This window comes from Emys orbicularis, chromosome 9 (genome assembly GCF_028017835.1).
Source record: "Emys orbicularis isolate rEmyOrb1 chromosome 9, rEmyOrb1.hap1, whole genome shotgun sequence".
In the NCBI taxonomy this organism is placed as follows: Eukaryota; Metazoa; Chordata; order Testudines; family Emydidae; genus Emys; species Emys orbicularis.
In genome coordinates, this window is record NC_088691.1 from 105,407,065 (window position 1) to 105,433,424 (window position 26,360).

General features: G+C 49.7%; 1 protein-coding gene across 1 annotated transcript in view; it reads right to left on the reverse strand.

Moving 5' to 3' along the window:
- Positions 1–6,559: 6,559 nt before the first annotated feature.
- Positions 6,560–26,360, reverse strand: part of MB21D2 (Mab-21 domain containing 2) — a 73,056-nt gene continuing 53,255 nt past the window's right edge. The window contains exon 2 of the mRNA XM_065411324.1: positions 6,560–7,824. Coding sequence (XP_065267396.1) covers positions 6,560–7,824 — 1,265 coding nt within the window. The remainder of the gene's footprint in view (positions 7,825–26,360) is intronic.

Below are 26,360 nucleotides of genomic sequence, written 5' to 3' on the forward strand. Positions count from 1 at the left end.
TAGGAACCTGGACATGGGGGAAGCAGCAAAAGGATCCAGCATCACAGCCCATACTGGAAAAGGCCCCACCGTTCTTCCACTTACTGGTCTGGCGTGGGTCTGTCAGCTGTTCAAATCCTCAGGGCCACCCGGCTGTCACGAGGGGAGGGGAGGCCATTAGTAGCTCCGCAGGGAGCCCTGCAGTGCACCCCTCAGGCAGCCAGCGCCAGGCTAGCTGCTCAGTGAATGAAAGCTGCAGCGAGGGGCTCGGGGGGTTAGACAGGCAGTGAAGCAGATAGGTAGGACCAGCCTCCACCTTGTAAACAGAGGTTTCAGGTCGTAGTAGAACCCAAGACTTACAGACCAAGTCTCACCTTTTCCCATGGCTTCTCCGGACCCAGAGAGGAGGCCTCAGTCACAAAGCTTATGGCTAGATGGGACCCCCAGCTCACCTAGTCACGTTCTCCGGAAACACTGCTGGCCTGGCTTGACAGGAGTCATTGGACATGGATGAGGCCTCATTTCTTGAGAGACAGGAACAGGGAGCGAAATGGATCAGCAGGCTGGAAAGAAAATGTCTTGACTAGCTAGGAGAAGGGGCAACACCCAGGGACCCACGGCCAGGAGAACAATGGATAAGATAAGGCTGGAAGGTAAGATGCATATGCTGTGCACGGACCCATAGGTGCTGGAACTAGGGGGGCTGCCACACCCCCTGGCTGGAAGTGGTTTCCATCAGATACAGGGTTTACAGTTTGGGTAAATGGCTCTCCCCACCCCACCCCACCCACACACACTCTACAAGTCGTTCCAGCATCCCTGCACGGACTGTGCGTGGGCAGCGCCTGCTGCACAGGGGATTGGTCCTACAAAGTGACCGAGCCAGTCCCAAAGTGTGTGATGCCACGCGCAGTAAATGGCATGTAATGTGTACATGTAGCTAAAGGAAGAGGCCTGCTGTGAAACTCTGGAGATGTGGTACGCCCTATGCCCACCCCCTACACTTGAGTCTGAGCCACTCAGTGTAGCTTTGCTGTATGCCAAACAAGGGAACCCGAGTGACGAGCCTGGAAGCAAGCTGAGGTTTGGGGGAACAGAGTGGAAGAGGTCTCGGGGGAACTCCAACTATTTTTTAGAGCTATAAAAGGGAAAAAGTCACTGTAAGTGGAGCTGGATTTCTCCTCCCTCTCCCCAGCATGAATCCATCCGTGTCTGCAGTGTGAATGGAAACACATCACCACAACCAGAAGTTCAGAAAGATAAAAGGATCCAAAAGCCCAAATGCAGCGTCAGTTTTCTGATGCAGCAGCACGATGCCAAGCCAAGAACAACGATAATAAAACACACACTAGTTCCTCAGAGCAGCCCTAAATAATAGATTACAAATGAGAAGGGTGGGGGGAGGGATGGAAGGGCTCTTTATCACCATTGCTAAATGCATTCAAAAGGAATAACCAGGCTCCATGTGATGTACAGTTCTCCTAAGCCGAAGCGTGCTCTGGATAAAGCTGAATTCCCAACTATGAAAGGTGCCAGCAAGAGGACCTTGGCAGAGCCGCTTTTCAAGGACTGAGTTGTTTTCCCTTTGTAGTCTGTGCTCCACCATGTTTACTTCCCTTTCTAGATAGCTTCTCCTTCAGCAGTTAAGTTTGCAAGCTGCATGAAAACATTACATTTTCATTAGGTTCCCCTAAACAAGACTGGCGGGAGAAAGACGTGATGCACTCAGAGCAGGCTGACAGCGAGCCTTTGGCACGTTGAATATTTCTAGTCACTGAATGACACCAAGAGAATCTAAACATCTATTACACTCAGCCAGCTGACGGCCTTTCAACCATTCACCCCTTGACAAAACATTTGGTGTTGAATGTTCCAGGTACACAGGGAATATTCTTTATTCATTCCGAGTATTTATTATGCGAATATAAAAATGCGCCTCCCCCTCCCCACTGCTGCAGTTGCTGTGCTACAAAGCGCTTGCTGCTTTACACAGCTCAGTGTGTAACCCACTGGGGAGTGTGTGCGTGTGACAGAGCCCGCTCGCTGCAGATCCACGGAGGGTGGGAGCTGGTACAGACCCCAGCTACAGAGCGGTGGTGGTGAGGTCCCCTGTCCAACCCACTGTGCGTTGGTCTAGATCTCAGCAAGCACAAGTGCCCCAGGTATTCATTCCCACTTGTCAAACATCAGCTCACTGTGGCCTCGATACAGCAGAGCACTCGCTTAATTTCAAGCATGTGTTCAAGTCCCAATAGACTCCAAGAGGCTTTAATTGGGGCCTGGAAAGTGGAGCCCCACATCTCCAAATGCTTCACGGACACTGCGAGCGACCTCCCACAGGCGTTCGGCACAGGACACTCCAGAGGGAGGCAGCAGAGTACCGGGGACATCCAAGTGTTTCACAGAATGCAGCTGGGTGTCTTGGGGTGGAGGCAGCCGTTTGGCACACTGGAGACGAGGTGGAGATGAACCTTGAGAATCTGTATCGTTCTAAGGCATTTTTAATACATTTACCGGCAATTGAACCAACAAATTAAAGGCCTGTAGCAGTTGTAAGCTGCCTCTGTGACTGGAAAACCAGGTGGTCTGCAATTATTTCAAGACACACGGTTCAGAGAATGGAGCTTTTGGATGATTTCCTGTGGTCCATTATCTCAGGCCACTGAAAGCCGGGGCGGATTTCCAAGCTCAGGGGAATCAATCATAGCAGATACGGCGTCTGCCCTCCAGGGCAATGCTTCAAGTCCAGATCAGGCCAGAGCTGACTGCTGTTACCACCCCAAAGCTGCTTAATGGCGCGCGTGAGTCACTGGTTGCTGTCCACTTCCTAGTGGGCCCGTGTCCACACCGCAAACCACCGTGACAGCGGAGCCCACTTTGTGGTAGTCTCAGGAGGGAGAGCAGGAGAGGGCATGAAGGCTGAGAGACCCGGCCCGGCCACAGCACAGTGATGACCTGGTGGAAGCGAGTGACGGTCAGAAACCTGTGCCGCTGGGCTGGCACCCAGGACAAAATGAGATTTCAAACACGGACACGAGGCTGAGTTGGAGATGCTGCTTTTATTACGCTTTATAACAAACCTGCTGTTTTAAAGGCCTTTGGGAAGGGTATTAGTCTGCAGTCACCGAAAGGGTTAAAACCCCCACACGTATTTTGCCAGCATTTGCTTGAGCTCTTGGAGACCCAGAAGCTCGTTAGCACTCTGCCGGCTGCAGGTGGCACAGACACTGCCATGCGCCAGGGACACTGGGACAAGACAGAGAAACCCATTCACCACGGCCAGCCAAGCAAGCCGCAAGCCTCACGCGCCTCAAGCATGAGAGAGCTGCAACGCTGCAGCCTTTCACCAGGCTGCCTCTGCACACCCGGGCTCTGTTCCTAACTCCAGGCACCAGAGACCGCCACAAAATAAGAGGGAGGGAAATATGCCCCTCTACGATTTCCATCGACTGGCCAGCCCCCCTGCGCAGCGCCAGTTTTCCCAGGGGCAGAAGTAGATGCTTCGGCAAATGTGAGAGATGGAAGGACAAAGTGGCAGCTCCTCCCGCTGCCGAGGGCCAAACGCCCTGAGGAGCAACGGGTTGGCACAGGAAGGTGGAGAGCACGGCCGGAGGGCAGGGACAGCCTCACTCAGCACCCAACCAGCAGAAACCGCAGGGGGCTTCTGCTCTACCAGTGGCTCTCAACCCGTTCCATACCAGGGCCCCGGCCCCGTTAGCACAATGGGCAGGGCAGTGACGATCCAGAGGCTGAGAACCCCTGCTCTCAGCACCACCCACCAGCCCCCTCTCCAGCTGGCATCTGGTCCGAGCCTCGTCACCTCAGTCCCACTGAAGCCAAGAATGGAGCCAAGTGGAAGTGGGCAGGGACGAGCAGCCGGTGTCTGAGGAGGAGGGAGCCCAGCCCATCCAGTCCAACAATGGGTGCACCTTAGCGTAGCCAATCCAGAAGGGTGCTGAGCATCTTTGGTTGGCTCCCTCCAAAGGAATTCAGCAATGCTCAGGATCAGGCCTCAAAAGTCAGCACACGGGGTGAAATCTCACAGGGGAAGAATAGGTGGCTAGTCTGCCCACGTCAAACAGAAACTCTCTCCCGATGTTCAGCGAAGGCAGAGTCACTCCTTTACACCTCCAGGGGCCAAATCTTCCAAGGTCTTTAGGCCTCTAACAGCACAGGCACGTGCATAGCGGAGGTTTCAAAAACCACCAAAGACAAGGTGCCCAACTCCCATGGAAATCAATGGAGTGTGGTGAGATACCAATGGGAGTTGGGCACATCACCTGCTTAGGTGCTTTGGAAAACTCCCTTCGGTGCTTAAATACTTCTGAGAAACTGCTGCAGTGGAGCTGTGCCAGGGGGCGGGGAGAGAGAAGAAGTCAGCAACAACCAGCTGATTTTTACAGAGGTTCCAGCCTGCACTGATCTCGGCTTAGATCAGTCTGGGTCAAACCGAGATTGGGCCAAGTAGTAAAATTGAATCCAGATTTTGACTCCCCAAAAGTTAGGGTCCCAACTTCCCTAGGTTGGGGCCCCCAACCTGGGGAAGGACGTCTCCAGCCAGGATCCAGTTGTGCTATTGGGATCTGCACTTTGAGCACTCTCGCATCCATGCAAGTCAGATGTTCTCGAACCTGGGGGAGAGGGACAGGAGGGGGCTCCCTAGTGATGAGCACTGTGGATCATTTTACTCCTACTGACTGCAAGTGTTGGGATCTACTAACGTTCATTTTTAATCCTATCAACCTGGCACCTTGGAAGCTAAATACTGATATCTAGCCAGCAGGGCTAACAGCTCCCATCAGGTAATTATCTAATGCAGGTTTCAGAAGGTTTTTGTTTTACCTGTTGCAGGTATAGGGTAAAAATCTTCAAAAATGCCTACGTGACTTTGGAGCCTAAATCCATTTTCAAAAGTGACTTGGGCTCTTAAGTGCTAAAGTCACTTTTGAAAAATTTTACCCTTATCATCTAACAGACAAAAGGTAATTTTTAAAGCAGGTATCTGCTGTGCCAGGAAACTGGTCACTCATTCATGAGAGGGGGTCAAAAAGAGGGACATGTTTTTCAAAGCTCTAATCATCACATTTTAAAGAGCGCACAAAATTGCTCCTGGAGGAGTTGTTCTGGTCTGATCAGCAAATTGAATGCACGGTCTGGCTTATGGTCTGGCTGGACAGAAAACCTAGAGCCAGCTGCACGAGGACAGAGTGGACACATTTTACGTTCAAATTCATCATCATTCCTGTATATTTTAACCTACTTTCTGCAAAGGGAGCCAGGTTTCTTTTGCAGAGCATCATGGCTGTGTTACATATGTAAGGTTGCAGTGGAATAGAATGCAAGTAACCCTGGTGCACAGCAGGCCCAACTCGGAGCTCACATCCCGAGTGGCACCACTGAAGTCAAAATGGAACAGAAACAGGTGAGAGGAGAACCAGGCCCAGGGTGTGTTTTATCTTAGCAGCAATCAGGGTGTAAGACACTCTACTCTTCTCTTCTGGTCTGGATGATTCACTTTGCATATGACACCATTTAATCATATATTTTACAGTGACAACAAACGCAAGTGACACGTGACACACGGTATTTAAAGGAGAACCCCACCAATGCAGGAGGCTTGTGTTCTTGAGTGTAACAGGACGAATGACAAGCCAGAGGCCTCTCGAAAGGCCCAATGGTAGGAGTGCCACTGAAGACAGGGGGAGTTGAGGGTGCTAAGCACCTTGCAGAATAAGGCCTTAAGAATCGATGCTAATCATAAAAGAAACACAAACAGTGGTGCTGAGGTAATGGCAAAAGATTTCATTAGTGCAATTAACATTTATAATGGTATGTTCTTTAATAGAGAATTTAAATAAGGCTTTGAATAATTACACACACTAAAACTAACATTCCATAACCTTATTCCGCAAGGAAAAAACAGCAGAAAACCCTCCAAGCCCGACAAGGTCCAATTACGAACAATTACATTCAAGAAGAGGTGGCTTCCAAAAAACCCAAACAATTGTTTGTTGCATCATCGGCTTTTTCAAGTCTCCTTGCTCCCTCAGTGTGAGAAAAGTGTGAAGAGCAGATACACAGTACATTCACCATGGGGGGAAGTTGGGGTTTGGCCAGCAAAAAATGCCAAGTAGCGCTTCCCAATCCGGAATCTCACCCAATTTCTTTATGGTGATGGAAGCTCATGGAAAGAGCAACTGAATTTTTTTACGTAGAGGAAGGTGAATTCTCTCCTCCCCACCCAAACAAGTTGTGAATAATTATGGAAGCTTGAAAGAAAGAAAAAAATGACGTGGGCATGTGTGTTTATGGCTCAAGTTCTCCTTTTAAAAAACTACACACAAAAACAATGGGGGGTGGGTGAGAATCAAAGCAGCATATGAAATAGTAATATACTGTTTCAAAGTCTGCACTGTCCTGCAGAACCAGGAATTAGAACGTGTTCATTTTGTTCTTGACAGATCCAATCTACACTGGATATGTAAAAAACAAGGGACCGTGCCACCAAAAAACAACCTACACGTTGTAAAGTCTTTAAAAAAAATAAAAACAAAAAACAAATACAAACGTTGGCGAAAGCTCAGAAAAATTTATCGTCGATTCGGAAGTGGGGTCTCGTGACGTCGTCTGGGTTGATAAAGACGGAGATGGATTTCCCCGGGTTCTCCGTCACCAGCTGTTGCAGTTTTTTGGCTAATCGGTCATCAGGCTGGTTGGGGTCCCCTCCGTCTGACTGCGGGGAGGGGATGCTGCTAGTGCTGCCTCGCCTTTGGAGCTCCAGCGTTAGCCGGTTAGCAGCTTTGACATGCTCAATGGCAGTTCGGAGGTGCTCTGCAGGATCCGAGCGGACCGAGGACAGCTTCCGGGCATGCAGCATGACCGTCTCTTCGGACAGGTGCTCCAACATGTTGCACTGGGGGATGAAGTAATTGGGGCACATTTTATTGACCAAGCAATGTTGCAGATCGTCAATGAGGCCCAGTAAGAAGTGGGCAGCATAATCCTCTTGAGCCAAGTAGTTGGCTGGTAGCCGGTCGCAAGCCCACAGCATCATGCTCCGCAGGTGATATGGACTAATGGCTTTGGGGCGGGAGAGTAGTTTGATGATGATCGCTTTGCAGGCCTGGTAGGCTTGCATCAGGCTGCTGGAGATGCACTTCTTCAGCTGCACTTCGCTTCTGGCGAACGACAGCCTCCACTCATTGTCCTTCTTGCCTTTGTAGGAACAGGCAGGCACTAAGTAAAACCCACTAATGACTTCCTCCTCTGTGATCTTCCCATCCCAGAAGTGGTTCTCCATCAGCCAGCTCTGGGCCACCGCTGGCCACCCTTTGAAAGACACCACGGGGACAATATCATACAGCATGCGGCTGCTGCCCACTCCCAAGATGATGGATATGATAGTTCCGTTCTTTTCCACCTTTTCTACTTTGGGCATCCCTCGCTGCGGCTTCTTCTGGATTTCGGACAGAACGATGCTAATGGAGTCATAGAACCAGTCCGCCACTTTCGTAGGAGAGAAGAAATAATTGGTAGCCCCGTTAATATGGTCCACAATTGTACAGCAGTCTTTCCATTTACTTATAGTCCCTTCGTCGAACAGCCGAAGGCTGAGCCACGAATGGCACAGAGCTGAGTGGCGCATGTCCAGCGTGACTGGCTGGTTTCGGTCGTGCAGTTTCAGCGCTGGCACCAGGAGGGTAAAGTCCATGTCATAGTCCGTTCCTCGAGCGTAAACGTTTAATTCGTCGAGATCGAGATCCACCACACCTTCCCGGACCCCGCCTGAAAGGAGCAGGTACTCGTTGGCTACTGGGAGCTTTTGGTCCAGCTTCTGCACCATCCCTGAAAGAGAAGCCAGAGTCATTTCAGAAAGCGGGACAGACTTTTTGGATTGCATGTTTAATTCACATCAAAAGCTATCGTGTGTCAAAGATGACACACAACCACCGTGGAAATCCAGCACTGCTCACATATGCTACAGGAGACATGAGTCTGAGGTCTTGTCTAGAAGAGTTAGTGTAGCAAGCTGGGGTGGAAATTTATAGCGCACTGGTGTGCCACACGCTAACTGGCCCTGTGGACCCTGCTACGGCACACTAACAGTTCCCCAGCATGCTTGGACAGCAGCAGGTCAATGCACGCTAGTGAACTTTCAGTGCGCGAAAGCACGGTCCACATGGATGCTCAGTGTGTGGCAGACTACTGCGCTGTACACGGACAGGCCCGCTTGCCGTATGCTAACTCTCTATCCTGACAGCCCTTGGACAATGTGCTCCTGCCAAGGATAAAGCCAGTCCCTGCTCCCACAGAAGTTAACAGCAGGGCCCCTCTTGAATGCAGGGATATGTGGTCTAGTTAAAACAGACTGATTCTGAATGTCGTACTTAGCAGTACTGGATGGAAAGAGCAAAGGGCTTTGGCAAAACATCGTTAAGCTATTTCTAGGCCTAAATGTAACTCCTGTTAAGCTCTGTCAAAACCAGGATTTAGCTGTCTAGCTACTAGGGCTCCCGTCACTGAGTAGCCAAGCACCTCCCACGAATTTCAAAATACGAACATTAACACTGCCTCCCTCTCTGTCCAGACCCCTCTTGTTCCCCCAGGAGGGGGAAAGAGCTGGATTAGCAGGTAGGTTTTTGGTTTGTGTTTGAGTGTCTCTGTGGAACTTTCAGGGAAAGCTAAGCCAGAGAAATGGACTTTGCATTTAGTTCTGAATTCAGTAAGGGCTGTGGTTGTTTTCCCATCTTTTATGGGAGGGAATTTCACAGAGTAACTCCACTCTAACACCCTGATTAACTTAATTTAGAAACTAATCCTTCAGGTTGCAATGAAGGTGGCATTCCCTGAATTATCTGCCCTAGCTCCCAAGCCGTGCATGTGAATACTGAGCTTCTACTGTCATTGCTAAACAAATCACACCACACTCTTTTGCCCCCTATACAGTGCAGAAGTTAAAATTTCTCATGGTTGATGAGTTTTTAAAACTGTTAATTAAGAACAACAGGAGAGACTTAATCACTGCAACTTTCAAAAGAACAAAACACCACATTGCACTCGATTTCTAAGTCAACTTAAAATTTTAGGCTTAAAATGTAGCTCTTTTTTGACTATTCACTGTTTGAAAGTCAATGTCACTATTTGAGTTGGTCTTGTTGTTAAAGGTTCAGGACTGGGAGTTGCGCTTTCCTCAGGCTCCCTGTATAACTTCAGGCAATTCAGTTAGCCTGACCGTGCCTCAGTTGTCCATCCGTGAGCTGAGGATCATGATACTCATCCACTTCATCAATGGTTGTAGTTTGCTTTGAGATCCGCAGTTATAAGATACTGGACAGTTGCATTATCCCCCCAGACCCCCAATACATACTACACACTCTGGGAGTGACTTATTTCTTGGCACACATTTTATAAAGTAGCCTCCGTGCCCTGCTTCTTTCCATCTACATTACCAATACCAGATTGAACCTTCCACTACGATGACAACAGGTTTAAACGGGAATGCAAAGGAGAGCAGGTTGGCGAGGAGGGGGAGCGGGGAGAGGAGAAGAGGAAAAGCAGTTGATCTTTAACTAAAGGCCATGCAATATGGTGCCAGAAACCACAAAGGGACACTTCACTGCAAGGTTTAGCCCGGGTGAAAGCACCACAACACCTGGGTGAGAGGGTTGTGTGTGTGGATGCGAAAGGGGTTGGGGCAACCCCAAGTAAGATCCTGGGCTCTCTCTGCGGTGAAGACAGACTCTACTCACCCTCTGGACAGAGAGTTGGCTCTGGGTCTTAACACAGATTCCCGACAATTCTGCCCCGCATTTAACGTTTCGCCTCCATCTCCATTCAGCTTTTAATATCTTCCTGAAGAACTGAAGTTGCTCCCTGCAAGTGCCCTTCACCCTCCCTGCCCCAAGTCAGGGTCACCTTCCTGCCAGCTGAGAGCCACGGCCGTGGTTCTCTTCCCTCCACACGGTCCTGGCCTCAGGGAGGGAAATGGCTCAGGAAGAGTGGGAGATGTCTGGCCTCCCTCCCTCCAGCCCTGCTCTGTGATCTCCCCATACGCGGCCCCTTTAAGGATAACCACTGCTGTCACCTCGAAGGTGGTTTGGGGTGGGGGGCTTAGTTACATGGTGGGCTGTATTATCCTGATGGGTGGAGTTAGAGAGCAGGCCTGTCTCTCTGGGTCAGGTAGCATCGCTCACTCCTACCTAGTGTCCAAAAAAGGCTCATTTGTAAAGTGCACCCGACGGGGAGTCCTGCTGAGCGCAGCTCACTGCCCGACGCTGCCCTGACACTCTGCTCCCAAACGCTTGCTTTTTAGGGCGGAGTCATCAGCCAGCCTACTCAGCCATGCAGGGGGGAAAGGGGACAAGGCACCCGCTGACTCTCCTGCCCGGGCTACTCACACCAGGGGGGTCGTGATGAGAGGAGGGGGAGCAGCCACCACCAGGCTGACAGTCCCCCCCTTCCAACACACCAGCCAATGCACCCTCTCCTTCTTCGCCCCCACAACACACCCGCCAGCAGCGCCTAGCCAGGGCAGAGGGAGAAGCAACCTGCATCGGCTGTGAGCTTGGCAAAGCTTGCACCCCCCCCCAGCGAGCAGGGCCAGAACTGTGACTCAGACACAGTGAACTGGATCCCTGCTCTGTTCCTGTGCTGCCCTACACACTGCCCCTTACGCAGGACAAATTGCTAGGTACCAGTCCTGCCCGTAGCCTGGTCCAAACACGCCCTCCGACACTCAGGACCACAATGTATCCCCCCCCACGGGTAAGTTTTCAGATATTCCTGGGGTCAGGATGCAAGAGAATTCTACGGAAATTACTCTTAAAACCTGCAGAAGTTGAAAAATATATATTTCCTAAATACTTTTTGAACTGTGCTACAAGAGGGATAAAAATCATCTATTAAATTCTATAGGATGGCCCCAAAAACCTATGTACAGTACAAGAGTGATCACAGCATTACAACGTAGTCCTGTGGAGCACAGAGTCCCTGGCTGTTACACCCCGGCTCTGGGTAGAATAGTACTCCATCTAATCTTCCAAACAGAAAGACTATTTCACTGTTTAAATCTACATTCAAGACTTCTGCCCAGTTACGCATGTTAGCATGGAACACTTATTTGGCACTTTCAGCATCACCGACTAATTGCATCTGATGTACAACCAGCCAGACTCACTTGGAACGTTCTATATAAATGCAAATGGGGTTGGCCATTTCTCTGTAGAAAAATACAAAAAATTGGCTGCAAAGACAGAAAAATATTTAAAAAGCAAAATACACAACACCAGCGCCGTCTGAGATTTAAACCCACCAATATTCAGCACATCCAGAATTAAAGAGTGTGTGTGTGTGAGAGAGAGAGAGAGACTTTGTGACTCTTTACAAGCTGTCATTTGTCTTGTCTCATGTTAGGGGACGGTGGTGGATAAAACCAACCAACCAACCTTCAAACCTGTGGGGCTCAGTAGGGGTGACAGCTGGACAGGGGAAGATGGACCCATCTGTGAGCCAGATGTGGCAGGACTCACAGCAGCAGCGATTGGACTCAGCTGGGAAGAAGCCTCTTCTGAGTCCAGACTGTGGTGCAATCACCAGAAGTTGCAGCTTCGATAGGACTGAAGCCCCCTGGGGACAGCGAGAGTACCCCGGACCATCTCGCACCCCAGCTGACGAGGCCCCTCTGCTCCCCTCTGGCAAAACAAAACTGGAAGTGTTCGTTTCCCATTGTAAAGCCGTCCGAAAGGCCGGCAGCCAGAGAAAGCTTTTGATAAGCAGTGTGCAATTTCTCTAGAGATAAGAGCCTGTGTGTGAGCTCCATTACCAGGCTAGTCTGCAAGTTCTCAGAAATTTGAAAGGAGAAAGTGTAATAAATCACCAGCCACTCTTTTCCTTGCAGACATCTGGATCTACCAGCCCATGGGGAGCTGTGAAGCATTAATGTCCACACAAAGGCTACAGGAGATGAACCATCGGGCTGTCAAAATCTCTCTGCCTGGAGAGTTGCAGATTTTAAATCCAAGCCCATCCTTTCCCCTCCAGACACTGCAACATGAGCATCCGCTGACCAAAAATAGCAGGCGCTCCAGCATTCAGCTAGAGAAGGAATCTTCATGAGTGGTTAGGACCAGCAATGCTGCTACATTTGAAGACCACAAAGTAGGGGTCTGAAACAGGGTCTCCTCAATTTAAAATTTACATAAGACATAAATGAAAGGCTCTGTGAAGAGCAGAGCTGGTCACGTACAAGATTCAGCGAGGTTTTTAGGCAGCCTATGGACTTTGCTAAGAACTCAAACCAGCCCTGTTGTTTATAACTCTGTTGAGTATTTGAAAATATATAAAGGAGTATCACATGCAAACAGTAAACTGAGCATCCTATTTTGGCATCAAGCCTCACAACTGATTGGGCCAAATATCTGTATCCAAAGTAGCAAATGTATACCAGCTGAATCAGGCCGATCGAGCCTAGCAAAGCTGGGAATATTCAAGAGGCAGGATATGGTCAAAGTGAACCAAAGTCCTAGTATTTGAGAGACAACAGTGGAAGGCCAGGCATCAGGACTCTTGGCTCTGGGAGCAGATTGTGGTTTAGAGATTACAGAAAGTGAAATATGACAAGGTCCCTGTTTGAATCATCTTCAGGGACTGAACCCAGGACCTGTGGGTGCAAAAGCACAAGCCTCTACTACCTGGGATCAAAGATCAGATCTCTCAACATTAAGGCAGGAGAGGAGTCATAGACCCCGATCTATGGCCTTGCTGCTAGAGGGTAACAGAGAGCCATCCATTGTCAGAGTGGATTACTGAAGTACTTCGTTTTGGCATGTTCCCTCTGAAAGCTTGTTTGGCAAGTAGCTACTTGGCTTCAGAGACCTGGATTCTTTCCCAAGTTCTGTCTGAAGTGACCTCACAGAAACTCTGTTTTCTTACCTATGAAATTAGCGAGTACTGCCCCAAGGTATGAAATCTTGGCTCCTCATAAGGATTGTTAAACATAGAAGTATTAAAACCAGCAGTCAGTGGAAGCTCTGGGACCAGAGCCTACAGTCACAGAGCTGGTCATTTAGCACATCCTCCACTAGGCTACACTGCGAGCGCGAGAGAGATTATTTTTGTTAAAATAAATCACTGTCCTTTTAATAGCAGGAAACGTGATCTATTTTTATTCCCACATCCTGCAAGGGAAAGAGGGCAGAGCATTACAAAAGGAGGAGGAGGAGGGGCGACTTTTACCTAACTTTTCCTTTTGGGCTATATCCTCAAATGAACTGGGATGCTTCGAGGCACAAGACACACCATATCCTGTACATTAAGAAGTAATGCAGAGAAGCTCTCAATACCATTACGGTATTTCAATGTGAATTGATTTCACGGCAGCCGCTGTGTGTGCAGGGCTCTGCTTCCACCCAAGGAAATACTTCATGCAAATAAGCAGATTTACAGTTCCCTCTATAGAGAAACTGACCATGAAATAAAACACCCGCGTCTTTGCAGACATCCATTCATTTCCTGATCTTTCATCTATCTAGTCCTGATGTCTCAGTTAAAGCAGCGATAGCTAGAGAGTAAGGAAAGCAAGGCCCAGCCTGAAAAAGGGAGGTAGGCTATGCTAATAAGACCAACCTGGTCTCATCAGGTTAAACCCTGTGACCTCCAGTGCAGCCCACAGAGTGCCCAGAATGCAGCAGAAAAGCCATATTTCGGCTGCCTGGGGCAGAGGAAGAGCATACAGCCCAGTCCCTTGTGTGCTCTGGAGAAGCATCAGAACATGCACCACTTCTCTGGGACAAGCTGGAGCTCCAGGGGCTAGATCGGCTATGTTTCCATCTCCGCCAGGTTGGCAGCAGGGAAAGCTGCGTGGCAGATCCTTAGGGGCCTGCTGGTGGAAGCAGCAGAAGGGACATACCAAGCGAATGTGTACCCTGGGCCAAGCTCCCCCCGATCCAGTGTCACCCACTGCTCAGCCTGGACTGTCTCCTCCAAGCAGCAGGCACCTTGAGCTGCCATATCTTCCCCTTCCCAGCAGACTTTCCACACCCGCTGGGCCCCACGCTGTGTCTTAAACCAGGCGTTAACATAGTCCCGTATCAGATTGTTTCCCCCACCCCTGCCTGTTTTATACCCGACTAGGATACAGGGCAAGCACTAGTCCACTGAACTCTGCAGCATTTGAAAACCAGCCAGCCCGAGTTGGCCCAGAGCTGGTAAAGGGTTGCTGTGAAAGCAGCAGCAGCGAACCCAGGACTGCAGGGCGGGCGGGGGCTGGTCAGGAGGGACGAGCTTAGAGACTTGCTAGAAGAAAACGAATGAGAGTTTATGGGAAGTGAGTGCCTGCAGCCCGCTGGCAGCCGTGCGCTGGAGTTCAACAAGAGAGCTGTGCTAACCAGCCATTATTCCTTGCTACTGCCCTTTCTCCAGTCACCTCTTGACTTCGCCATCAAATCTGACCTGAGGCGAAGCACAGAGCCACATAGCATCAGCTTAGCTACACCACATGATAATCGCCCAGCTTCTGCCCCTGAGCCCTCGTGTAGCTTTGAAAAAACAGCCCCCGGCGCATGCACAGAGCACCACTGCTGCTGGCTACACAGGTTTGGCCTAGGATGTGGGTGTGTTCTACGGAGACTCACTGACCCTGGGACACTCCCAGAACCATTCATGAGACAGCGCTAAGGCACTGCTGGCCCACACCTACAGCCACCGCTCCTGAAGTCACACAAAGCAACAGCTCAGCTTCCCTTTAAAACAGAAATGCCCGTTTCTAGGCCACATTGTTGGGAAGAAAAGCGTGACCATGGGACCCAGGTGTGGAAGAGGCAGAGGTGCCTGCCTGAGTCTGCACAGAGCCTGGGACAGTCTGGGCCTGCCTCATGCATCTCAATGGGGTGTTAACACCCAGGCCCAGGGCCATGCAGGTGTCCTGCCAACTCCACCCCAGCAGAGGCTGTGTGTGGCAGGTGGGGAAAAGTGCAGCGGGCCCAGTCCCCGCACCCAGCAGGTACTGCCCCGCCGCTGGAGTACGAACTGGGACAACTGCCTGCTGCCACCCCAGCCCCTTGAGGCAGTTAGGGGAGGAGGTGACCCTGCAGATATCCATCCTTGCTGCCCCCAAGGGGAGGGGATCGCTGTTGCTGCTCCTGGGGAGATAAAGGGGCACTGTGCTGCTGCCTCTTGCGTCTTGGATGAGAGAGGAGCTTCCCCTGCCCCCCACTGACATGGTCTGGCACGGCCTAGTGGTTACAGCATGAAACTGGGAGTCAGACTCTTGGGTTCTCTGCCAGTTCTGCCTGATTCGCCGTGTAACCTCAAGCACGACACATAGCCTCTCCTTGCCTCACTCCCCCCATCTTTCATATAAAACCATCTCACACGGCTGCTGGGACAAATGCCGTGAAACTCCAGACTAATCAACAAAACATCAGCTCTGTCTACAGAGCAAGGGCTGTGTCCCCACCGGCCTTCCTGAGCTAGCTCGAATCCAGCAGGGCAGGTAACAACAGGGAAGACAGGGCAGCATGGGCAGCTACCAGCTCGGCACAGACCCTAGATACGTACTCTGCTTGCCAACCCGCTCAGAATTACAGTAGATGAGAAGCTGGATATGAGTCAGCAGTGTGCCCCCATTGCCAAGAAGGCCAACGGCATATTGGGCTGTATTAGTAGGAGCATTGCCAGCAGATCGAGGGAAGTGATTATTCCCCTCTATTCGGCACTGGTGAGACCACATCTGGAGTATTGCGTCCAGTTTTGGTCCCACCCACTACAGAAAGGATGTGGACAAATTGGAGAGAGAGTCCAGCGGAGGGCAATGAAAATGATCAGGGGGCTGGGGCACATGACTTACGAGGAGAGGCTGAGGGAACTGGGCTTGTTTAGTCTGCAGAAGAGCGAGGGGGGATTTGATAGCAGCCTTCAACTACCTGAAGGGGGGTTCCAAAGAGGATGGAACTCGGCTGTTCTCAGTGGTAGCAGATGACAGAACAAGGAGCAATGGTCTCAAGTTGCAGTGGGGGAGGTCTAGGTTGGATATTAGGAAACACTATTTCACTAGGAGGGTGGTGAAGCACTGGAATGCGTTACCTAGGGAGGTGGTGGAATCTCCATGCTTATAGGTTTTTAAGTCCTGGCTTGACAAAGCCCTGGTGGGGATGATTTAGTTGGGGATTGGTCCTGCTTTGAGCAGGGGGTTGGACTAGATACCTCCTGAGGTCCCTTCCAACCCTGATAGTCTATGAAGCCTGTTCTGCACGGTCTTTACCGCTACTGTTCCCTGCACTAGCTGGATTCAAGCTAGCTCAGGCAGGTTAGCCCGTGCACAGCTTTCATTGCATAGGCATGTCCATGGTCATTTACAGGAGCGCGAGCGCCGGCGGTTTGCAGCTCTTTGGGAATCCTGCAGCAAACAGCAAATCCTGGGGACTGTTCTCCCTGCTGCAGGAAGGAACATTCTGCAAAGGAAACCCCACGGCAGCGTCCTCCCACTGGCCCCTCGAGCAGCGGGTCTCAAACGAGAACCACACCAAGGGAGGCGTGGGAACATGTCACGGGAGGCACGAGCTGTGTGCTTCTTTCCCCCCACCCCTGCCTTCAGAGGTGGGCGCCCGGCCAGCAGCCGCTGCTCTCGGCTCTGCCTTCAGAGCTGGGTGGCAGTATATGTACTTGTGGGGCGGGGGAGAGCATAAACAAACTACAGACACAAAGAAGTGGGGCCCGATCAAATAAGTTTGAGAACCACTGCCCTAGAGTATCAAGGGGTAGCCGTGTTAGTCTGTATCCACAAAAACAACAAGGAGTCCAGTGGCACCTTAAAGACTAACAGATTTATTTGGGGCATAAGCTTTCGTGGGTAAAAACCTCACTTCTTCAGATGCATGGAGACCACCGGACTCTTTGTTGCCCTACAGCAGGGGTAGGCAACCTATGGCACGCATGCCGAAGGCGGCACACGAGCTGATTTTCAGTGGCACTCACACTGCCCGGGTCCTGGCCACTGGTCCGGGGGGCTCTGCATTTTAATTTAATTTTAAATGAAGCTTCTTAAACATTTTGAAACCTTATTTACTTTACATACAACAATAGTTTAGTTATATATTATAGACTTATAGAAAGAGACCTTCTAAAAACGTTAAAATGTATGACTGGCACGCGAAACCTTCAATTAGAGTGAATAAATGAAGACTCGGCACAGCACTTCTGAAAGGTTGCCGACCCCTGCCTTACAGTGACTCGCACCTAATTACAGGGGCTTCATTAAAGGAGGCGGATGTGTCTGCTTTAGTGCAAGCAATGTGCATTCGGGGAAGGTGTGCACAGATTCTTCCATTCCTGTTGCTAATTGTAAATCTGTTTGTGAGCAGTGCAAGTTCTCATTCTATTGAGCAAACAGAAGAGTGAGCTCTTTAAAACAGTCTTTAGTTACAAAGCGCATGTTAGGGGAGTGTTGACAGAAGCACCCTTGGCAGGGGTGGGAGGTCAGGATGGAGAGAATAAACCATGTGATGCCAATTTAGTCCAATATGGGAGGCAAGCCAAGCAAGCAATTCTTTGCGGATTGCTATGCTGGAGCCCTATAGATTTTTCTCCTTTTAGCCATCTTTTGGGAGCAGGCTGCAGAACACCCGGCAGGTAACTAGCACTCTTGTTTTAAAAGTCAAGCTTTTATCTCAATGCTTTCTTTACAAGATCAGGAAGAAACTGGGACACTTCTTTCGTTTAACTGCATGCCTCTGTCAGAATCCCTACTGTACACCGAGGCCTAATGGTGACAGGAAAAACGTAAATTAGATTCTGGGAGTCAGATTCTGATCACCAACTCAAGGTGCAGGAACCACGTTGCTCATCCAATGGCGTTACTCCAGATTTTCACCAGGGAAGTGGAGATCAGAATCTGGCCCTGAAAGCAAAGCACAGAAAGAGGATCACAAATTGAACAGTGGGATATCATGGTCTGAATATTGACCATGAGTTCGGAGGGCAGCAGCCAAGCAGGGGAGAGGGGCGAATGGATAGAAAAGATATAAGCAGCAAGTAGCTTGATGGTACTCTGTTTAACGTCAGAAAGCATTGTATATTTTACCCCTGACATTTGTTTCCTTGACACTGGGCCGCCGTTTATTTAACCAGAATATGATTTCTCATAAACACTCAAGTTACCTTCTCAGTCATCATTGTTCCCCTGACGGAAATGCACCTTCTACAACTCGCACGGGTCATTACAAACCAAAGAGAAGGTGGTGACGATTCTGTCTTAGGATAACTCTGTGACCCACTTCAAAAGGGATCTTTTATTCAGCAGGGCAGGAAACATGATTCTTAATGAGGTGGGCTGCTTTGACACAAACAAAAAAAACCCAAACCCACACACCTTGAATTCCAAGGTCAGGAGCCAAAGAAAGCTAGGCTAAAACACTGACATCTCTGACAAAAATCTTTGTTGAATTTGATGGGACAAAAAGTGGCTTTTTACAGACAAGGCCCTGGTAATCTCGCTCGGTCTCTTTTTTTAGGATGTGTTTTACTGCCACTTTCTTTCAAAGTGTGTGTCATTAAATGCACCTGCCCTTTGGAGGAGAGCTCGAGAGAACTTTGGTTTTTTATATTATTTTGGGAAACTATTTTTAAACCTCACGTCAAGAGACAGGTGTTGCTACCCTGTGGAATGTCATGCAAGGAGCAGGAGCCAATAGGAAAGAGCCAAGCGCTGGAGAGGCCAGCCATCCAATTCACCCGCACGCCTGCCCCACAATAAAGCTGCAGCTCTAGGACTAGGACACAGAGCAGTTAGTGGAATTTCATTGATCTTTGACTGCACTAGTAAATATTTTGGGCAGCATTTTCATTAAAAAAAAGTCTCAGAAGAAATATTCACCCCAAATCACTGCGCCCTCCAACAACTACTTAAAGCTACAGATGTTTGCACCACACGTTACTGCCTAACTGGTGCCCTGGTACAGCATTTATCTTTTTTGATTTCTCCCGCCTCTCAGCATTGCTGCAGAGATTGCATCCCAAATGAGCTCCAGAAGTAATACTAGAACCCACCCATGCCCCTGGTGGGCAAAGAGAGCCCAGTTCTGCCCCCACGTACACCCCCGGGACGCTGCTCAGGTGGGACCAAGGGGGAGGATTCAGCCCAGAAGGTTTTGCTTTGGAAGAGACTCAAGGAGTTTACTCTCTTGGGGCCTAGTCCTGCAAGGTGACTGAACTCTTTGAAGGAGGTACTCAGCAGCAGCTTGCAGGATTGGGCCCCTTTGACTTGTCTACAGGACTTCCAAGCCCTGCACTGTTAGCAGCATCTCTGCTCTTCCCAACCCCTGGCCAGCTCCTCAGTCATCTGGCCTGACAGCTGCTGTGGCGTTAACTCAGCCCTGGTCTGCAGCTCATCTGCTCCCCGTGATGCAGCTTTTACCATGCACCAAGCCCCACCTAGTGGACAGTCTCTCTGCTTCCCCACCAAGCCAATGCCAAGTCCGCCGGTTCAGCATGGGATACTAGTGAGAGATGCCCTCCTGTGGCATCGGAGGGCTGCTGCGGCTGCACCTGGGAAGACACTGAAGTCTGACTTCAAAGCCCTCAGTGTTTCATGCAATGTAAACCCAGCGCAGGTTCCACACTGACCGGTCGCTGCCAGCCAGGTGTCTCTGCTGGCAGGTCCAGCAGCCTCCCAGTGATGGTCACAGCAATTCTGTACACACACAAGGAACAAATTCCGCTCGCAGTCACTCCTGGGAGCCTCCCGGTCACGCCAATGAGAGGGGCACGCAGGCCCGTCAGGTCAGACTTTGACCAGAGTACGCACAGCACGTGGGGTTTCTCCAGGATGGTTTACTGCCCTTGGGACATACCGTTTGCTATTTGTCTTCTAGTCCCTAGAGGCACAAAAAGCTAAATGAATCCACAGAGCCCTGTTTGCAGACAGCTCGCGTGGGCTGTGCTCACAGAAACGCAGCCACACCCAGTGTGCCCCCCTCCTTTCAGTCGGTGTGAAACCAGGGGCGCACCAAACGTGGGAGGCAGTGGGGCTTAGAGATAGTGCCCCCCAACTGGGGCTCAGGAGACCCAGGGTCTATTCTTGGCTCTGCCACTGGCCTGCTGTGTGATCTCAGACAAGTCACTTCACCTCTGTGCCTCAGTTGCCCTATCTGTAAAATGGGGATACGGATACTGGACTCCCTCTGTACGACACTCTGAGATCCGCTGATGAAAACTTCTATATAAGAACTAGACATTGTTTTGCTGCTGCTGGGCCTGTACATGGGTATCTAGCATGCATAATTTTTGTCTCCAATGACCCAGCCATGACATTTCACTTCCGTACCCGAGTCTGGCGGTTCTCTACGGAGACTACTGGGACACTGCATCCCATATTCTTCCTAGTAGTATTATTACGATTATGGCATAATTACGATGCATTTTGTACAAGACAGGTCATGTGAGGTGTCATTGGAAAAGTGATGATTTGCTGACTGTGATAATCCTATTTGTATGCATGTATCGCTTTTGTATACAAAGCTATAAATATTGACTAGGGATCTGTATTTCAAATGGGCTTACTCTGGGTGCATGCCTGGGGGGTTGGGGATTATCTTGGCCGTAGCCTCTCTATTGTTGGCTCATGCAGTGGACTGGTCAGCCTGCATGTAACTGCAGCTGGGGGGTGTCCCTACCTGTGTGTATGCTGGTGGAAGTGTAGGCCGGGAGAGGGTCTGCCGCTTGTCACAGCAGCACAGTGAGAGAGGGAGCCCAGGCTGGGTGAGTCAGAGGGCTCAGTGGTACCCCTGTTACAGGTGGCACCCCAGGGGCAACCTGTCACAACTCCTAGAAACGTGGGCCCGCCACGCCCACCACCGATACATTCCTGTTCTGAAACGATAGAAGGGACGTGATCGTTCCCCTCTATTCGACATTGGTGAGGCCTCATCTGGAGTACTGTGTCCAGTTTTGGGCCCCACACTACAAGAAGGATGTGGAAAAATTGGAAAGAGTCCAGCAGAGGGCAACAAAAATGATTAGGGGGCTGGAGCACATGACTTATGAGGAGAGGCTGAGGGAACTGGGATTGTTTAGTCTGCAGAAGAGAAGAATGAGGGGGGATTTGATAGCTGCTTTCAACTACCTGAAAGGGGGCTCCAAAGAGGATGGATCCAGACTGTTCTCAGTGGTACCTGATGACAGAACAAGGAGTAATGGTCTCAAGTTGCAGTGTGGGAGGTTTAGGTTGGATATTAGGAAAAAAACTTTCACCAGGAGGGTGGTGAAGCACTGGAATGGGTTACCTAGGGAGGTGGTGGAATCTCCTTCCTTAGAGGTTTTTAAGGTCAGGCTTGACAAAGCCCTGGCTGGGATGATTTAGTTGGGGATTGGTTCTACTTTGAGCAGGGGGTTGGACTAGATGACCCCCTGAGGTCCCTTCCACCCCTGATATTCTATGATACTTCCCGGCTACTGGGCAACATAAGGAGCTGGGTCCTTCCCTCACAAATTCTCCCATAAACCATTTGACAAGAATAACTTTTTGTCTACACTAGAAATGCGACAGCGGCTCAGCTGCAGTGCTTCAGTGTAGACACTCACTACAGCAACGGGAGGAGTTTTTTCCAATCGCTGTAGTAAATCCACTTTCCCAAGAGGCGGTAGCTAGGTTGACTGAAGAATTCTTCCATCGCCCTAGCGCGATCTACGTTGGGGCTTGGGTTGGCTTAACTACGTCGCTCAGGCATGTGGATTGTTCACATCCCAGACCAAAGTACCTGGGTCAACCGGACTTTCTAGTGTAGACCAGCCCTAAGACTGGTTTAAATGCTGACTCGCTATGAAAGGAATCGCCTCTTGCCCATCAGGAAGGGCTCTCAGAACAAAATGGGCCATTGTGCGACGTCACAATACAGACTTCACTAATTGCCCCTGCACAGGCTACGTGCAAGGGCTTGTTCCAGCAGCTTGAATTCTGGAAGGAAATAAAGACAGTGGACATGAAAACTTTTCATCTCTTTGGCTGTTTGGACTCTGACAGGGCTGGAGCTACGAAACAGAAGCAGAGACGCCAGAATCAACCTGGGTTAGCCCTAGAAGACATTCAGAGTGGACAGATTACTGAAACTCTCTTACCTTTTGGAACCATCAATGGTAACTCATTTGTGCCTGCTTTAATCTGTAAATAACTCATTTATTTTTCCTAGTTAATAAAGCCTTAGTTAGGGTATGTCTACACAGCAGAGAAAAACCCACACCTGGGTAAAATGAGTCTGTCTCACTTCCCCCTTTTACAGATAGGGAAACTGAGGCACAGAGGTGCAGTGACTTGAGAGAGGTGACAGAGTGGGCCAGTGGCAGAACCAAGAACAGACCTCAGGTCTCCTGAGTCCTGCGAGGTGGGAGGGCCCTAGAGCCCGGGCTTCACCCCGAGACCGGAAGCCTACAGAGCACCAAAACAGCCCTACAAGCCTGAGTCGGCTGGCACGGGCCAGCCGCGGGCTTTTCTTCGCTGTGTAGACAGACTCTTAGTTTACTATTGGACTGTTCGAGTTGTCTTTGGGGTGAGATCTGAGGTACAAACCGAGCTGGGGTAAGTGACTGGTCTCTTGGGACAGGGGGCAACCTGAACGTTTTGTGATCCTCTGGTGCACAGCAACCATCCAGTGGCACAACAGACCGGCGTGCCCAAGGGGACTGTCTGGTAAGGCTGTTACACTGCTTCAGGTATTCACATCTGTACTGGGCTGGTGAAATCGAATGATAGAACATACAGCCAGTCTGGGGGGTCTGCCCTGAGGCTGGTGCTCCCAATTTTCGTACTAAGGTTATACTAAGTGGGGCTGCCTTAGACTCACTTGAGGCGCAGGGCAGAAAGCTGAATCCCCACCGCATGGGGCTGAAGCCCGGGGCCCTGAGCCCTGCCACCCGGGGCTGAAGCCAAAGCCTGAGCAATGTAGTTTTGTGGGTGCCCCTGTCGTGTAGGGCCCCGGGCAATTGCCCCATTTGCAACCCCCTAACGCCGGCCCTGGCTTTTATATACAGATAACCAGTTATTGTGCACAGGTGGGCCAGGGAGTTTTTCTAGCATGTCTGGGGGGCCTCGGAACGAAAAAGGTTGAGAATCCCTGTGTTAGAGGATGTGGCAGAAGATGCTGTGTCACTGGCTCCATCTAGCCGCCCATCACTCCTGAGAACAATGGCCCGACAGGCACAGGCCAGCTGCGGCGTTAACCTCTGACCGAGGAGCAAGTGCAATTCGAGAGTCCAGAAGCTGGGGCTTCACGAAAAAACATCAAATATTGCCAGATTGGCTGATGTAGTTTAATTTCTCTTAGCCACAAGACCATATTTTTTCACTATACAGCATTGCTCCGAGACATTCAACCCCAATAGATTCTAGATTTAGGTTAATAACGAAACAAATACAACCTAAAGCTTTGCTCACAAGAAGCGTACAATGGAGAAGGCGGACGAAAAGGCTTAAGGTATACGATAGATCTCGATTATCTTCACAGGTATAACCAAAATTAGGAACCTCAAAGAAATCAAACATTTTAGGTCTACAAAAATAACAGGAGTACTTGTGGCACCTTAGAGACTAACAAATTTATTAGAGCATAAGCTTTTAGGTCTAGTTTTTATAGCTGTTTTGATGAAAGTGCCCTTATGGAGGCTGTGTTTCTGCAGCACTCACCATCCCCAGCACGGAAGCTGTCCCTCAGAAGGGACACAGGTGTCAGCAGAACATTCTGCTGCATATACGGCATCACATAAAAGCAACTTCACCAGTCCCCTGCTGACAACTGGACCCCACAGTGAGGAAGACCACAGACCTCCCAAATTCTCTCTCTCATCAACAGAACTGTGTATGCCAGAAGCACTAACATGGAGACTGGCCCCTTAAGAAGGGCACTGTATTAGAAAAATCAAAATGAGGAAGCACAAATCATGTCCAGAATCCTGGTTATTCAATCATGACAGCTTTGGGGAAGGGTTGAGAAGAGAACGAAGCCCTGGCTTTTTAGTGGATACAAATAAAAGCAACGTGCAAATAGGAGCTAGCAAACACAAGTCATGTACTGAGCACCACGCTCTGCCTAGCTGAAGAGATCCTGCTGTGACAGACAGCTGCTCCACAGGCCCAGGCTTTCCTTTCTCCTCTGCACACACGCAGAGCGCGTTGGGGCACACCGACGCAGAGCAGAGACGTTCTCACAGCACCCACGGCCCTGCAAGTACAGAGCTCTCGAAGGCCAGCCTTGTCACCAGCAGGGCCAAAGCATAGAACAGAGAGAACAAAACCAGAGTGCACAATAAAACACAGCAGCCTGTTTATTTATCCATTCACAGGCTTTTCTATGCTGCTCATCAGTGTAATCATTAGTCCCCGAAAACACTTCAATGGGCCTGTCCTCACAACACTCTGAGCAGCAGGGAAGTACCGGGGATGGGGAAATGAGACCCGGAGACCTGACACACCAAGAACAGAGACTAGAACCCATGTTTAAGTTTCACTCCAGTTCCGCAGCCACAAGTGTGCCTTCCTCTAGCCCCCTCCCAAAAGGATCACAGGGAAGGGGGAGGGGTGACTTCCGAGGAACTGCTATGGGGAGACAGTGAGGTCCAAAGCCCCTGGAGCAGGTTCCCTCTGATGGGATGAAGGCGTGATCATATTGGCCTTCAGGGTACATCACAAAGTAGAGAGCGAGAGAGCTCGTGCGTGTGTACCGTCTATATTCCCTATCCACCCAAATACCCAATGTGGGAACTTGTCAGTTATTTTGCAAGTCATTCCAGGCTGATGGGTAGTTTACAAGCATGCAAAATATGTAGTTTCATAGATGGTTGCTGATCTCATACCTGTTATCCAAACAGTTTAAAATCCAGGATTTAAGGAAGGAAAATATCCATGCCATTTCTTAATCTTAGCCCACCCCTAACAATCAGAGGTATATTCTCCTTTCACTGAAGGTCTGCGATCCCCATGGCACTTGAGAAAGATACAGCAAGAAGACAGCAGTTTCCTTACTGTGAAATTACCTCTTCTATCAGCAGATGGAGCAAATGCATTGGTTTTACTGTAGGCTGCAGAGAGCAGCGGATGTGTGGAGGGGGGGGGGGGGGGTTGGAGAAGAGCTGAAAACAAGGGGGGTTAGGTTTTTCCTACTGCACTTCTGGGGAAGGAAGGAGAAATCTCTCTCTCACCGCCCACCCCCTCCCCCCACCATGAAGGAATCACCCAGAACAGAAGTTAGAAGCCATGGCAAGGAAATCCAGGTGAAACACTAAGGCAACATATTCGAATGACAAGAACAGAATAACTGAGTGACTGAACATTTGCCAAGGGAGGATGTGGCATCACGGTTACAGGAGCGGTTCAAGGCTAGGACAGATCCCCACCTATTGGAGGTTTAAGGAACATTTTATATCAGTTCTGCTGCACCAAATCATGGCAGGTGGAGACGAAAAACACCTCCAGTGTCAGGTCATCACAGAGCCATTATGGGTTTTCTCCCAGCATGAGAGTGCCTTAGCTAGTACCATGATACCCTGTGTGTGGCCGGGGGGAGGGGAGACGCAGCACGAATAGGGTGATGAGAAGAGTCGGGGGTGGCGAGGTGATGGACAGCATACCTAACTATGTGTCCTGTTTATTGCAAATGAGTTGAAGAATGTCCATACGGAATAACTGTCACGGAAGGCTGATATTTTGGCCAAACCACCTTTACAAGGCACTTTTTGTGTTGGTTTTATTTTAGTATTTAGTAGCCACTTTATGGTGTTTTATAGCATCATAAAATCCAAGCAGGGAACAGGCAATTGACACTGTTTATCAGAGCTAGAGAACAGAACAGGCATTGTTTATAGCAGCATTGTTAAGACTTTATTGCAACTGCATATTAATAAGTTATGAAAATAAACCATCATCTTTACAGGGGCAATTGCAAGTGAAATTCGATCCAAAATTAGGGTATAGGTTGTTTAAGAAATAAAAGTCAAGCATTCACAAAAACCTAGGAGGAGAAATAGCTCAGAGTTTCAGTGGAAGCAAGTGATTTTGGTTATTTTAAAATAGAAGTGACTGCAGCCCAAACACTGAGAAAGTGAAATAGACCCACTAGTCACTTTCACTTCAGTCTGGTTGCATTTCACTCTTTTCAGACAAAGTAAACACACAGCTTTAATAATGAGTTAGAAAGGAGAGATTTAACATTATTTCTGTTGAACTAACTGCAAGCTGTTACTTATCACATAGGCTTGGATTATAAATCAGAGGAAAATGCAGGGATTTTGGAGTTCATTGGTTCTACACTGAATTGATAATCTACAATTCAGAGAGAGAGAGAGAGAGAGAGAGAGAGAGAGAGAGAGAGAGAGAGAGAGAGAGAGAGAGAGAGAGAGAGAGA